Source organism: Nicotiana tomentosiformis, chromosome 8 (assembly GCF_000390325.3).
Source record: "Nicotiana tomentosiformis chromosome 8, ASM39032v3, whole genome shotgun sequence".
Classification (NCBI taxonomy): domain Eukaryota; kingdom Viridiplantae; phylum Streptophyta; class Magnoliopsida; order Solanales; family Solanaceae; genus Nicotiana; species Nicotiana tomentosiformis.
In genome coordinates, this window is record NC_090819.1 from 59646998 (window position 1) to 59660588 (window position 13591).

At 36.1% G+C, this 13591-nt stretch overlaps 1 protein-coding gene across 1 annotated transcript in view; it reads right to left on the reverse strand.

The window, feature by feature from the left end:
- Positions 1–7676: 7676 nt before the first annotated feature.
- Positions 7677–13591, reverse strand: part of LOC104105411 (uncharacterized) — a 31694-nt gene continuing 25779 nt past the window's right edge. Inside the window, exons 7-13 of the mRNA XM_070182370.1 lie at positions 12194–12283; positions 11964–12038; positions 11758–11790; positions 11494–11571; positions 9007–9048; positions 8303–8418; positions 7677–8057 (exon numbers count right to left, since the gene is read on the reverse strand). Of these exons, the coding sequence (XP_070038471.1) occupies positions 8036–8057; positions 8303–8418; positions 9007–9048; positions 11494–11571; positions 11758–11790; positions 11964–12038; positions 12194–12283 (456 nt within the window). The 3' untranslated portion in view covers positions 7677–8035. The remainder of the gene's footprint in view (positions 8058–8302; positions 8419–9006; positions 9049–11493; positions 11572–11757; positions 11791–11963; positions 12039–12193; positions 12284–13591) is intronic.

A 13591-nucleotide genomic window follows, 5' to 3' on the forward strand; every position in this document is an offset into this window, starting at 1 on the left:
TAAAGGGTCATTCACCCTATAAATTATTTCATGGTCAGCCACCCAAGCTTGACCATATGAGAACTTTTGGATGCCTTTGTTATGCCACAAAGCCTAATTTTAGTGACAAGTTTACTCCTAAATCTATACCTACAATCTTCATGGGATATTCATCTACACAAAAAGGCTACAGACTATATGATATTGAAGCCAGTAAGTTTTTCCTCAGTAGAGATGTGATATTCCATGAAAATATCTTTCCTTTCACATTTCCTAAAAGTAAATTTTTTGTAGCCCCAGATTTAAACTACTCATCATCCATAGACTTCCCTGATACAACTTCACCTGCTTCTTCACCCCTTCAACCTGACCTCTCATCTCACCCTATTATACCGTGTTCACCTGATCAATATACCGATCCCTCTGCATCATCTCCAGTAGTTCCTGCTGATACATCCAATTATATTCCTACTCCTTCATCTCTTCCTCCATCTAATGTTGGCCCCCTTAGAAGGTCGGACAAAACATCCAAGCCTTCTATTTGGTTGACAGATTATGTCCATCCTCCATTACCTTCTACTTCCAATTGTATCAACTATCCTATCCATCACTGTGTTTCCTATACTCATTTGCACCCACATTATCAATCCTTTCTTGCCTCTTTTTCTCCTGATACTGAACCTTCCACCTTCTCACAAGCATCCAAGGATGATAGATGGGTTCAAGTAATGAAACTTGAGATTAAGGCTCTAGAGGATAATCATACTTAGGAGGTTGTGAATTTACCTACTGGGAAAGTTCCAATTGGTTGCAAGTGGATATATAAGATTAAGTATAATGCTGATGGGTCAGTGGAGAGGTTTAAAGCTCGACTAGTTGCTAAGGGGTATACACAGCAAGAAGGCCTAGACTTTCATGATACCTTCTCCCCTGTAGCCAAACTTACTACTGTCAGGGCTGTTGTAGCCACTGTTGCACTGAAGTATTGGCCTATTTTCCAGATGGATGTGCACAATGCATTCCTTAATGGGGATCTTGATGAGGAGGCCTACATGACACTACCCCAGGGATTTAGTACTCAGGGGGAGTCTAAAGTGTGCAGACTACTCAAATACCTCTATGGGTTGAAGCAAGATTCAAGACAATGGAACCTTAAACTCACACAAGCCCTTACAACTGCTGGTTTTCAACAAAGCAAACATGACTATTCTCTATTCACTAGACTTGTCAACAATAAATTTGTTCTAGTGCTTGTATATGTGGATGACATCTTGGTAACAGGAAGTGATTTAGAGGAAATCAACCAGGCTAAAACTTTACTTCGACAGAATTTCAAACTAAAGGACTTGGGAGAACTAAGATACTTGCTAGGAATTGAGTTTGCTATGTCAAAGGAAGGGATACTTATGTCACAAAGGAAATATGCACTTGAGATGATTTCAGAAACTGGCTTAGCAGGGTCAAAACCAAAAGACACACCTATGGAACAAAATCTAAAACTCACAAGTGTGGAGTTTGTTAAGTGCACTAAAACAGGCAACCATGATGAGGCATTAGTAGATAGGGAGAGTTATCAGAGCCTCATAGGGAAGCTACTATACCTCACAATTACCAGACCAGACATCTCATATGCAGTCCAGTGCCTTAGTCAGTTCATGCATGCACCAAAAAGGTCACACTATGAAGCAGCATTACATGTTGTAAGATATGTTAAGAAGCAGCCGGGTTGGGATTACTTATGTCCAGTAAGATTGGAGAGCAGATACATGCATTTTGTGACTCAGATTGGGCCTCATGTCCTATGTCAAGAAAGTCAGTGACAGGGTATTGTATAATATTGGAAAGTTCACTCATCTCTTGGAAGGCAAAGAAGCAGAACACCATCTCAAGAAGCTCTGCAGAAGCAGAGTACAGGAGCATGGCAAGCACAGTAGCTGAACTAGTTTGGTTAAAGGGACTGTTGGAAGAGCTACAAGTGAATCTAATATCACCTATGGAGCTACACTGTGATAACAAGGCAGCATTGCAAATTGCAGCCAATCCCATGTATCATGAAAGAATAAAACACATAGAGATAGATTGCCATTTTATTAGAGAAAAAATTCAATAAGGTATTATCAGAACAGCATATGTTGCCACTCAATGTCAACCTGCAGATATTCTGACAAAGGTATTGGGACATCAACAGCACATGATTCTTTTATCCAAGTTGGGAATAAAAAATATTTTTCATTTACAACTTGAGGGGGAGTGTTGAAATACATAATTGTACATCATGCAATTATAGTGGTACTCTTCTAGAAGAGTAATTAGTTAGTAAAGAGGTTGGATTGTTAGCATAATAGGAGTCGGTCATTTGACATGTGGATATGTATATATTGTATTAGTGCTGTACATTTCAGTTAGAAGAAATAGAAAAAGAAAAATTTCCTAAAACTATCTCTCAACTTTGCCTATCTACTCTTCTTCTTCCTCTCAGTTTTCTTTTCTTACTTTGTCCACAGACGAGCTTTAATGGCATCAATGGCTGCCGATACATTTAATTTAGCAGTACATTTAAAAAGGCAATCAATTGCCACTTTGCACAGAAATCAATGGTTAGATATCTAGCCTTTGAACGAGGAATGAGTGAAGAACTGATCAATAATTGATTCTTTTGAGATGACATTTAGAAATATAATTTGGAATATATATATATATTCATGGGTCTGCCCCAGCAATGATTATTGAACAACTAAACAGTTTGGGATGTCTTGCAGCAATTAGTGATGCAACCATTGCTCAACTTTTTCAAGTATAGATTATATTTATACTAAACATAAACCCCGTCCGCGTATAGCGGGAGCTTAGTGGACTGGGCTGCCATTTTATAATAAGTATAGGTTATATTTATACTAGATTACTTCACAGAGTAGCCAGAAGCCTGAATTTTCATTGCAAGGGATATATATGTCAATGAGTACAATTTGATTCTTTTCCAGTAAAAGAATGAACACCGAGGAATGAAGTCATAAGGATGACCGAATAACATATTGACAATAGTTCAACGGCATGGGTACAATAAAGTGAAAGTTACCGTCCATGAAATAAACCCCAGCTCTGTATGAAATATCCCTTCACTTTTCTCATGCTTTCATATATTTATAACTTAATTTAAGTTTACAAATAATAAGCTCTACAGTTTAGCTTTTTACAAGTTCTGGCTTATTCTGGGAGCATAGAGAAATGACATCCATTGTCTTTTATATACAAAGTTGAGTAAACAAATGTAACATTTTGACATGCTTAATGTGTATGCGTTATAGACGGATTAACTTTCATTTGTGTAATCAACAGTGTCGTATATTTTTTATTTATTTAAGTACAAGTATTGTTCCAATAGTGTTTACAACATTTTGTTCTATTTAATATTTATAGATGTTATAAAACAATAAAAGAAGAAGAGTATTGCAAAGAAAAGTAGAGTGAGAGAATTCTTATTATTTTGGGATGAATTACAAAGGAATAAAACATCTCTTTATAAGGGAAAAGTGACTTAGCCACAAAGTAACAAACTCTAAAATCTCTCCAAATGATAGACATTCACCATAAATAAAATACTATTTATAACACTCCCCTTAAATGTCTATCCAACAGATAATGTGCCCCATTAAAATCTTAACTAAAATAAAACCCAGTGGCAAAAAATTCTACTGAAGGAAAAAGAGTATACATATATAACAATACGCCATATGGTTGCCTCGTTAAAAACCTTGCAAGGAAAACTCAGTGGGACAAAACCTTGTGAGGAAAAAAGAGTACAACGTGTATTTACTCCCCATGATGAGACAATCAATTCACATCTTTGAGCCTTCACATTCCAATCTTGTGCACCATCTTCAAAAGATCGTTGGTAGAGATTTGATAAATAAATCGGTCATTTTAGCTTGAATGGATATATTGCACCTTGAAATCATCATTCTTGATAGATATGTAATGTCTTCATGTAATATCGTGGAATGGCCTTTTCAATATCTCCATAGAGGTAAAAATTCTCGTTATCATATTACCATGCTTATAGATATAGCAAGATACATATGTGCACAAATTGCACTTAGGATATGGTACTTCAGGACCAAGAATTGTATATGCTTTAAGCGATTTAATTCCTTCAGGGATTGTCATATAAGTTAAGTCATATAAGGCATATAAATAGACTTTAGATACATATCAAGTTTTCATATTATGCTAGATATATAAAATAGATAAAAGTGATTGCACACACCATTGACTTTATACCTTCAAATGTTTGAATTGCATGTCCAAAACTACATGTCTTTCATATGAAACCAATTCTACTTGAATTGTTTCTCCAGACTTAAGATCCTCATATATATATTTAGCGTTATCATAGATGCAGTCAACGAATATTTTATATTTGTTTCTACCTCCTTTTTTTTCATAAAGACATAACATAGAGACCTTTTCATTTATATTTTAGGTAGTTGAACCTCTCCTGAGATTTTATGAATTGTTATGTCATGTGATCTTCTAGATCACTTGCTTCCTTATTATGATCATTTTGATCATTTGCTCATCTTCTTTATCAAGAATTTTATTTGAAATCGATTTGTCTATACGCTTTAAGCGTACCATAGGTTTTGTCCTTCTAGGACTTATTCTAATAGGAGCATTTGCAGTGAGAATATAGTTACTTTCTTTGGGTCAGCAAATGCGTCTGGCATGCTTTGCAATATATTACAGATAAATTATCTTTTTATGAACTTCAAATTCATATTATCTTATTCGAGGATCTAGATGTACAAATAATAATTCATTCCACATAACTTTTTCTCCACTGTTTATCTTGCTGCACTTGGTGGAAAAGGCTTTTGCACGAATCTTTTGGAATCTAACCCTTTCAACACTGGTGGTGCCCCCGGGATCTGATCGACCCTAGAGTTATACATTTCCACCTTTTTATTGTTTGCTTCGATCTGTTTTGTGAGTTCCTCGAGTATCTTAGCAATTTTGGAATTAGTCCCCGACTCTTGCTCATTTGATCTTATTATTGCTGGCTCCGTTCTGTGGGTGATTTCTCGGGGTAGACTGGGTTCCGGCCTTCTTGGTACTTGGGTTTGACTTTGCAACTGAGCTATCGCTACCTGTTGAGCTTGCAACATTCCGAAAATCATACGCAAGCTGATTCCGTTTTCCTCAACGTTATGGGTGTCTCGAGCTGCAGATCGTTGGTTTGTCTCAATGGCCATATGCGCATTAACGTCTGATGGTACTTCGACTCGAGCTCCGATGGCGTCGACAAGCGGCATTCCGGCCCCGGGCGTCAAGTTGTTGTTCTCACCTTGGAGGCCAGCTTCGTTATCGATAGGTAAGGCCATTTAATTTGAGAGCTCGTCGTTGCTAATCCGAAATCAAAGGCACTTCCAAAAATAAGCGTAAAATGGTGTGTTTTTGAAGATTCGTATCAAATATTCACTATTATCCTTAGCCCCACGGTGGGCGCCAAACTGTTTACCCAAAAAACGGATAGAGTTGAATTTGTACGTAGTTCTAAGGGTATGTGTTATAACTTGATACAAATCGTAAGAGTAAATAGAAATATCGAATATTGATTGTAAAGAATGAAAGATAAGCAAAGTTAAAAAGAAGATGATTTATGGATTAAGCAAGATGAATCAATCTATGAAGCTAAAAAAGGATAATTCTTCAATATGGAATTGTATGATATCTGAGTTACAATGTATGCCAAAACTTGATGCTTTTACACAAATATAGTCATCTCTTTTATAGTGGGGGATCCTACTTTAGATATAATTAAAAATACATAGTGGGGAACCCATGACAAATCAGTTTTTCCCTAATTCCAGCCGAGATTATGTCCCTTAGTGTGGTTGCAACGGCTCTTGTCTATGAGCTCGATCTTGATCGGACTCAGCATTGGTCGGTATTGGTCGGTTTCCAGTTTTAGAGCTCGATGCGGGTTTGAGGTCGATGCCGACTCGGGGTCCGGTAATGACTTGGGCTCGATATCGGTTGGCCTCTGACCCTTAAGCTCGATTCCATCACATCTCATCATAGTTCGATTCGGACCCGAGCTCGATAATGACTTCGAGCTCGGTATTTGACCTATCCTTGAAATTTGAAGCTCGTTTGTGCCTTCTTCGGATCCCATCTCGATATTATGAAGACTTTCTTTGATCCATTATGTTCCATCTCGATCGGTCGTACGAAGGCCGAAATCAGTTTCGGCCGTATACACTTCCTATGGTTCAACATTATACAGAAAAGAAAACACCAAGAATAATTTTCTGACATCTTTTGTCAAATTGGCACGTATTTTATGTAAAAATTGCACAGGGCGCCCTATTTGGTCGCCCTCATTTAACCTATACCCATATTTTTAAAATTCTTTAACCTATATCCTAATTTTGACAACTTCAGACGCCTCATCTTCTTTCTCCTGACCTATGCGTTCCTTTCTTCCTCTTCTTCTTTTCTCTCTCAAGCACATGAGACTTTGCATAAGTATTACTGATTGGATGTGTAAAGTTTTTATTAAATCTTATCAACTACAATATTCTATGTTGAAGGACGAGTAAATAAAACTCCACAAGCTAGTTAAAGTAGGTGTGATTTGTGTCTTTCCGTGATCCATCCTTCTTAAACATACAACAGCAACTGACTATTACATGTCCTCTCTTCCAAGTTACCTGCCACAAGAATGACACATGCAAGTGAAATTTATTATACACAATAGTTGCTCTCGCGATCTCTTGAAATTAGCTTACCCCTTACTTTATGATATCATCCGCAGGAAAAACGACAGAAAAGGGCTGCAGAACTGAAAAATAAAATATACAAAAAATAACTTCAGAACATTATCAAAAAAATCAGTTAAAACTTCAACACAATTTGGTTTAAGTTATATTTTAAAGCCATCTAACTTCAAAGAAAGGCAAAACACAACTTCAGCTCTAAGACTACCAAAGTTTAACAAATATAAAACAAAAACTTCAGCTCCTAGAATGCTAAAGTTCAACAATTACAAAACAAAACTCCAGCTCCTAGAATGCTGAAGTTCAACAATTACAAAACAAAAATCCAGCTCCTAGAATGCTGAAGTTCAGCAATTACAAAATAAAACTTCAGCTCCTAAAATGCTAAAGTTCAGCAATTACAAAACAAAAACTTCAACCAAAACATGTTGTAGTTTTATTGAACTGAAGTTTGTCATTGCACTATGAACTGAAATTTGCGTGATTGCCTTTGCAAGTCAGGCCAAACTTCAGGCAAAAATATCTTAAATTTTGCTTTGATAAGGCTACACTTCAGGCAAAACATTCTGAAGTTCAAACTTCAGACATAAATTTTTGCTACTTCAGACCTGTATGTATGAAGTTACCCGAAAAGTGGGTACGCTTTGCAATTTTTTTGCAAAGCGGTTATAAGTTAAAATGTGACCCAAAAACTGGATATAGATGCAAATCCCCCGTATTATATTCAATCATATACCGTTGTGATTTGAGACAATACGTATATATGAGCGCACAGATGAAATATCAGTGGAGGTCTAAATATAGGCTCCATCATTTGATGACTACATATGTACCGTTAACTGGAACAGAAGTTGAAGAGACTACCGTTCAACAAAGAGTTATATCTGAAAAACTTCCTAGGGTTCAACATTATACAGAAAATAAAACACCAAGAATAATTTTCGACATCTTTTGTCAAATTAGCAGTGTCACCACTGTGCCTACTATCCAGTGGCACGTATTTTATTCAATCATATACAGTTGTGATTTGAGACAAAATACGTATATATGAGCGCACAGATGAAATATCAGTGGAGGTCTAAATATAGGCTCCATCATTTGATGACTACATATGGACCGTTAACTGTAACAGAAGTTGAAGAGACTGCCGTTCAACAAAGAGTTATACCCTCCCCTCCTTTCCCCCCCCCCCAAAAAAAAAAAAAAAGAAAATAGCCCAGCAGTGCCCTGATACTCCAAGAAAAACAGAAACCAAATGATATTTCCTTCATACGGGTGAATCAACACTTGGTAGAAGCCGTCCTGTTAGAAAGAAAAAAAAAAGGAGAAAATCAGGGCCATTCCAGGAGTAGAGGAAACACATGTTTGCATGGATATATAATGACTTCAACCACAAAACAATGCAAAAGGAAAAAAGAAATTCTGAACATGCAGAGTTGCTAATCAACAAAAAGTAAGGAGCACGATGACTAAATCCCAGCTAACCCACAGCCAAAATAGAGGAGAGCAAGTGAAAGAGGAAGTTTGAACATGCTAAAATAACATACCTCATTAGGCCTCTTGGTGGATCTTTTAACTTATCAGGATTATCTTGGGCAATGCCATCAGTTAAATACCTATTAGAATTTCCTTGTGGTAAAGAGTCAGCAAGTTCTTTAAGGCCCTGTAACAAAGTTATGGGACATCAATGAAATGCCTGCAACTGTAACCCGACTGATGAAACCACCATGTCAATGATTAGACGTAAAGAAACAGAGAATAAAAGCCAATAGGGAATGTGCAGTTCAGTTAACGAAGGGAGGCATCGTATTTGTGTTAATCAATATTTTCCAATCGGAGCTCGGGAATGGTAAAACCATACTTGACCAAACAGTGTATCAGACATGCAAAAATTGCCATTGTATTCACGACCAAAGCATGTATTAGACAGTTCTTCAAAATTATTTTAACATAAATGAATCATGTCAATTAGAAATATCAATATGGGCAGCGGCATCCCAAAGTAGTTCATATATTACAACCAATAAACAATGTCGTTTAAAATTTTAGCAATTTTTTGATTTTGACATTATTCTGGTGTTCCTAGATTTTTGACTAAAAAACTCTCCTTTATGTAGGAGCCAAAATCCAATGAGCATTTTGGAACTAAAAAGAAAATAATGCACACTATCACAGGTCAACTTCATGCATATGGCTGATATTATGACAAAATACTTGAATAAAGACATTAAATTGAAGTTAGCAAAAGTACCATGAGACTAGGTGTTGAGTTGCCCACAATTTTAAGTTGTTCCTGCAGGCATTAAATGCAGGTTAAGAGACAAGCATCTAATAAGATTAAACAAAATGGTCTGTGAAGGATAAAATAAGCAAAACAAGAAAAGATGATACAAAGATAGTCAGCTCCAAGGTGATACATACTCACACAAAAAAAAACACATACACACACGCCCGTGTAAATTAAGTTGAATAATAATAAGAGTTAAATACATTAAAACCCTGTATTATGACCGAAAACGAAGACACCCCTGTATTTTAAAACCAAACACTTAATACCCCTGTATTATAAAAATCCTACACAAATACTAACTCCTTTAAGAATCCATTTTCTTTTTTTATTTCTTTCATATAACAGTAATACATTGACAAATTACCCTTGCTTCACATCAATTTATACTCCTGTAACAGAACTGCTTCCCAGCAAAATCCTTAGAGCATTCTTTTCCTCTTCTATTTTCATGTATTGTTATGGGAAGGCAATGAAGAAATTCTAAACTTGACGGTTCTTCAGCGTATTGATCCTTTCATTGAAGAAAATCTTATCACTGCTGCTCATGTTACCTTTTAAGAATATACCGATAACAGCCAATGGGTAATTCAATTTCCTGAATTTATTTATTTATTTATAATTTTGCTCTTTCCATTAATATAATTTATAATTGAATTGTTATGCAGAGTCAGAAGGATGTGGAAGGATCTCTATTTGTTTTCAACAGGTGAGTATTAAACAACTCACTTTAAGGGAATGTTTGTTTATTTAATTTTGAGTTCTGTACTTTGTTTTTTGTGATGATTAACTTTTAGCGGGTGTTACAGGAGTGCTCAACCGCGATTTCAGTTTATTGTTATGAACCGCAGAAATACAGGTCAATTGCTCTGTTTCCGAATAGTGATTCTAAATACAATTACTTTCCACTTGCCTTTAGTGTTTGGTTGATTTGAACGTATCTTGCTTTTTTGCTGTTGAAAAATGTTCGTAAAGTTGAAGCTTATACATGATTGATTATTTGTTGTAGAGATCCCGGAATTATAATGATACAATTTATAAATGATTGAGTATTTGATTCTAGTGTTATGCACTGAGCGTATTTGAGATAAACATAGGGTATCTACGGCTTAGTTTAGTCATTTTCGTATATTGCTTTAATGACGTTAAGTAGTTTTAGGGTTTTTATAATACTGGGGTATTAAGTGTTTGGTTTCAACTTTCAAATACAGGGGGTGTCTCCGATTACAAGTCATAATACAGGGGGGTGTAACGTATTTAACTCTAATAATAACTATAATTGCAGACAATTAGATGGAATGAAGTGAAATAATTATTGCTTAATCCGGCCTCTTCTGGACAGAGCCAATTGGTGATGAGACAGACGCCTTCACACCTTGGCGATTGAACTGAACTGCAGCAAGGTGAAGCACTCAGACTCTTTTGCACCTACTAGGTGCCACCTAGCTTTATCCTGTCCTATGTACTGTGCTGAAGATGATTAATGCTGAAAGTGGCTACAACCAGAGATCTTTGTGTGGTAATTGCTAGCACAATCTTAAAAATAGAACACTAGAGAGACTCGAAAAGTTTAATAGGTTTGGTGTTCCTTCTCCTGCTAAAGCAGATTCAAGAAAAGTAGGAACGTTAAGACATCTTTCCAGACAGTATGCCCCCAAATGGAAGAAGGTCCTTTTCTTTCTATTATGCGACGAGGTTGAAATCAACCAAAACGACCTAGTATGTTAATGTCTTTACTTGACATGTTGCATTTGCTAGGCTCTTTTATAAGTTTTAATTCGCACCTTAGATCAAGAGGAATGAAAGACCGAAAATCTCCTTATACATGAATATCCATTTTGATCTATTGGAAACAGTCTCTCTATCTCCACAAGGTAGGGGGTAAGGTCTGCAAACACACTACCCTCCCAGCCCCCTGGGCATGTTGTTGTTGCTGTTGTTATCTGTAACTTTGGCCAAATAGACTAGCGTTTTCGCATTTTCTAGATTAAGAACAGAAACCAGTTACTGGGAGAAAACAAAATTTCTCTCTGTTCCTACCTTCACCCTAGTGTGAAAATCAGATGCATATAATCAAAACCTGTTAAATAATGCTTTGGTAGTTTTGATCATGCCAAAAATCATGTAGCAAAAGGGATTGTCCGTAGAAAAATGAACCACACATCCTGTCACTTGCCTGGCAAAGAAAACTTTCTGATTACTAGATTTGGTTCGTCTAAAATCGCATTGCTGTATCCATGGGGACAAAGAAAAAGATTCTTTATCCCACTTGTTTCACACGTGCGACCCAACCCCGTCCATATCACCCTTTTTAGAGGGGAAACAGATGCATAATGTTAGTGTGTGAAAGCCTAAAACTGAATAAAACACTATTCAAGTGGAAGAGGTTATCACATCGACAAGTTGTGATAACATCAAGAGTTGCACATGGAAAAAAAAAGGTGTACGAACCTGAAGTGTATCAGGCATCTTCACCCTTTTTCCATTGACTATATTGCACAGGTACATGACACCAGCATTTGCAAAGTCCTGTTATTAACCATGAGAATCATGCTTAGCACAAATTACCTGAATGGCACATTGCAAATAGGCAGAGGCTACAAACCCCAGATGATCGAATGATCAGAAACTTTTTTTCCCTTAGTATTTAATAGGTAAATAAACAAAATTAGTAGCTGAGAAAAAAGGCTGAAATGACTTCTTTTTTCAGTTTACCTGTTTGCCTTCTAAGGAAACTAACTTGCCATCCTGCATATCCAGATACAGTTAAAGACGAGATCAGTGTACTAAAAAGTAGATACAACAAAATTGACCAAAAATGACGTAGAGAATCCAAGGTAGCTTGGCCACTGCCTGTCTACAAAAGCATCTGAACGATAATTTCGACAAGAGAACACAAGATATAAGAAAGCATAACATACCAGACCAGAAACCATTCTCTGTAATTCATCCAAATCACAACCAATTTGAGACAGATCACCACGCACATCATTAACCTGTTGCAAAACAGGATTTGACCTGATTATGACAGCTATACTGCATAGTTATAGTATAAGCAGGAAAGTACAAATTTAAGGATTATGACAGTGGATCAGAGAAAACAAACCCCAAACATAAATAAAGACAAAGAGGTGTTAGAATAGATTTGCACCTCATTCCTTAGTAGTTTTGACATCTCCATTTGATCATCCAATTTCCCATCGACATTCTGAATTCTCTGCGTCAAATGTTTCTTTGTTGCCTGATCAAGAGGAGAAACAGAATAATGAAGAAGGCATCATGGAGATACCAGACATAGGTAGACACAAATAACCCCACATCACATAAAAACATCTTCATAAAGTGTCTGTTTGCGCAAATTCTTGATAGGAATCACAACAAAATTATGGTTCAAGAAAAAATCATACGGTTGTCTAATAGCAGACTTCTGACGCAGTTTCAATTCTGTGGAGAAAAGTAATCAGGTCCTAAACAACCAACTAACACTGACATGAAAATTTGATTTTCTTCCTCAAACTTTCCCCCTCTTCTTATGATTTGTGAAATTATGGCACTTTTTCTCTTTTTTTCATGAGAAAGAAATTATGGCACACTTGTATCGTGTCTTAAAAAACTCTTTAATTTTTTAATTTTTGATAAAAAGGTGCTATTCAAAAGAAAATGTAAAGAACCAATAGTGGTAGAGAACCCCAAATTATTTAATACTGGAAGTTTGGAATGCAACAGATCCAAATGGAGCAAAGTGGATAATTAGGATTCATATGGCTAACCCCAATTAACTTGGGACCGAGGTGTAGTAGTTGTTGTTGATCATAAATTGGTAAACTCAAAGCTAATATTTGCTTTAACAGTTAAAGTAAATAACAGGAGGCTAAAATGGGTAAAAGAATAGGAAAATGCAGCATAGCAGAAAGACTTTTTCAGACAATCGCTCTTCAAGCTAGTTATAATACCAAACTGGGGACCTTTTGAGGTTTTATACTTTTTTTGTAATGAGAGACCACAGTTACCACGATTAGCTAATCCTCTAGCATATCATGAATTTCATCCCACTGTTCTGGAAATAATACAAAAAATTTTGGTAGATCAAGTGTGGCAATACAAATTATTGTCCTTATATTTCACAACCCGGTAGCAACTTTTATGTCTAAAATCTAAATCCAATTCAACTGTAATTAATGCGACTTCGATAATTTTTTTACTAGCTGCTATCTTAATTCTTAAGTCTTTAGCTGACCCCAACTTGTTCGGGACCGAGGCGTAGTTGTTCTTGTTGCTATCTTAAGTCTTTAAAATTCTCTTTTACTTGAGAATAAATTTTAATCAAGGATTTTCAATGTTGACATCTAATCGAAAGAAGTCTTACCCTGGCGAATTATGTTTTAGGTTAGGTAATGAATAACTCATTTTTATTTCATAAACTGAACTGGACTACAATTAGGTACATATTGATAAAGCAATTGAGTTGCTCTAGGGAGGTTTGGGTTTTATTAACAGTATAAAAATACATGTAAAGATCTACGCTCTTACGAGACCCAACAAGAAACAT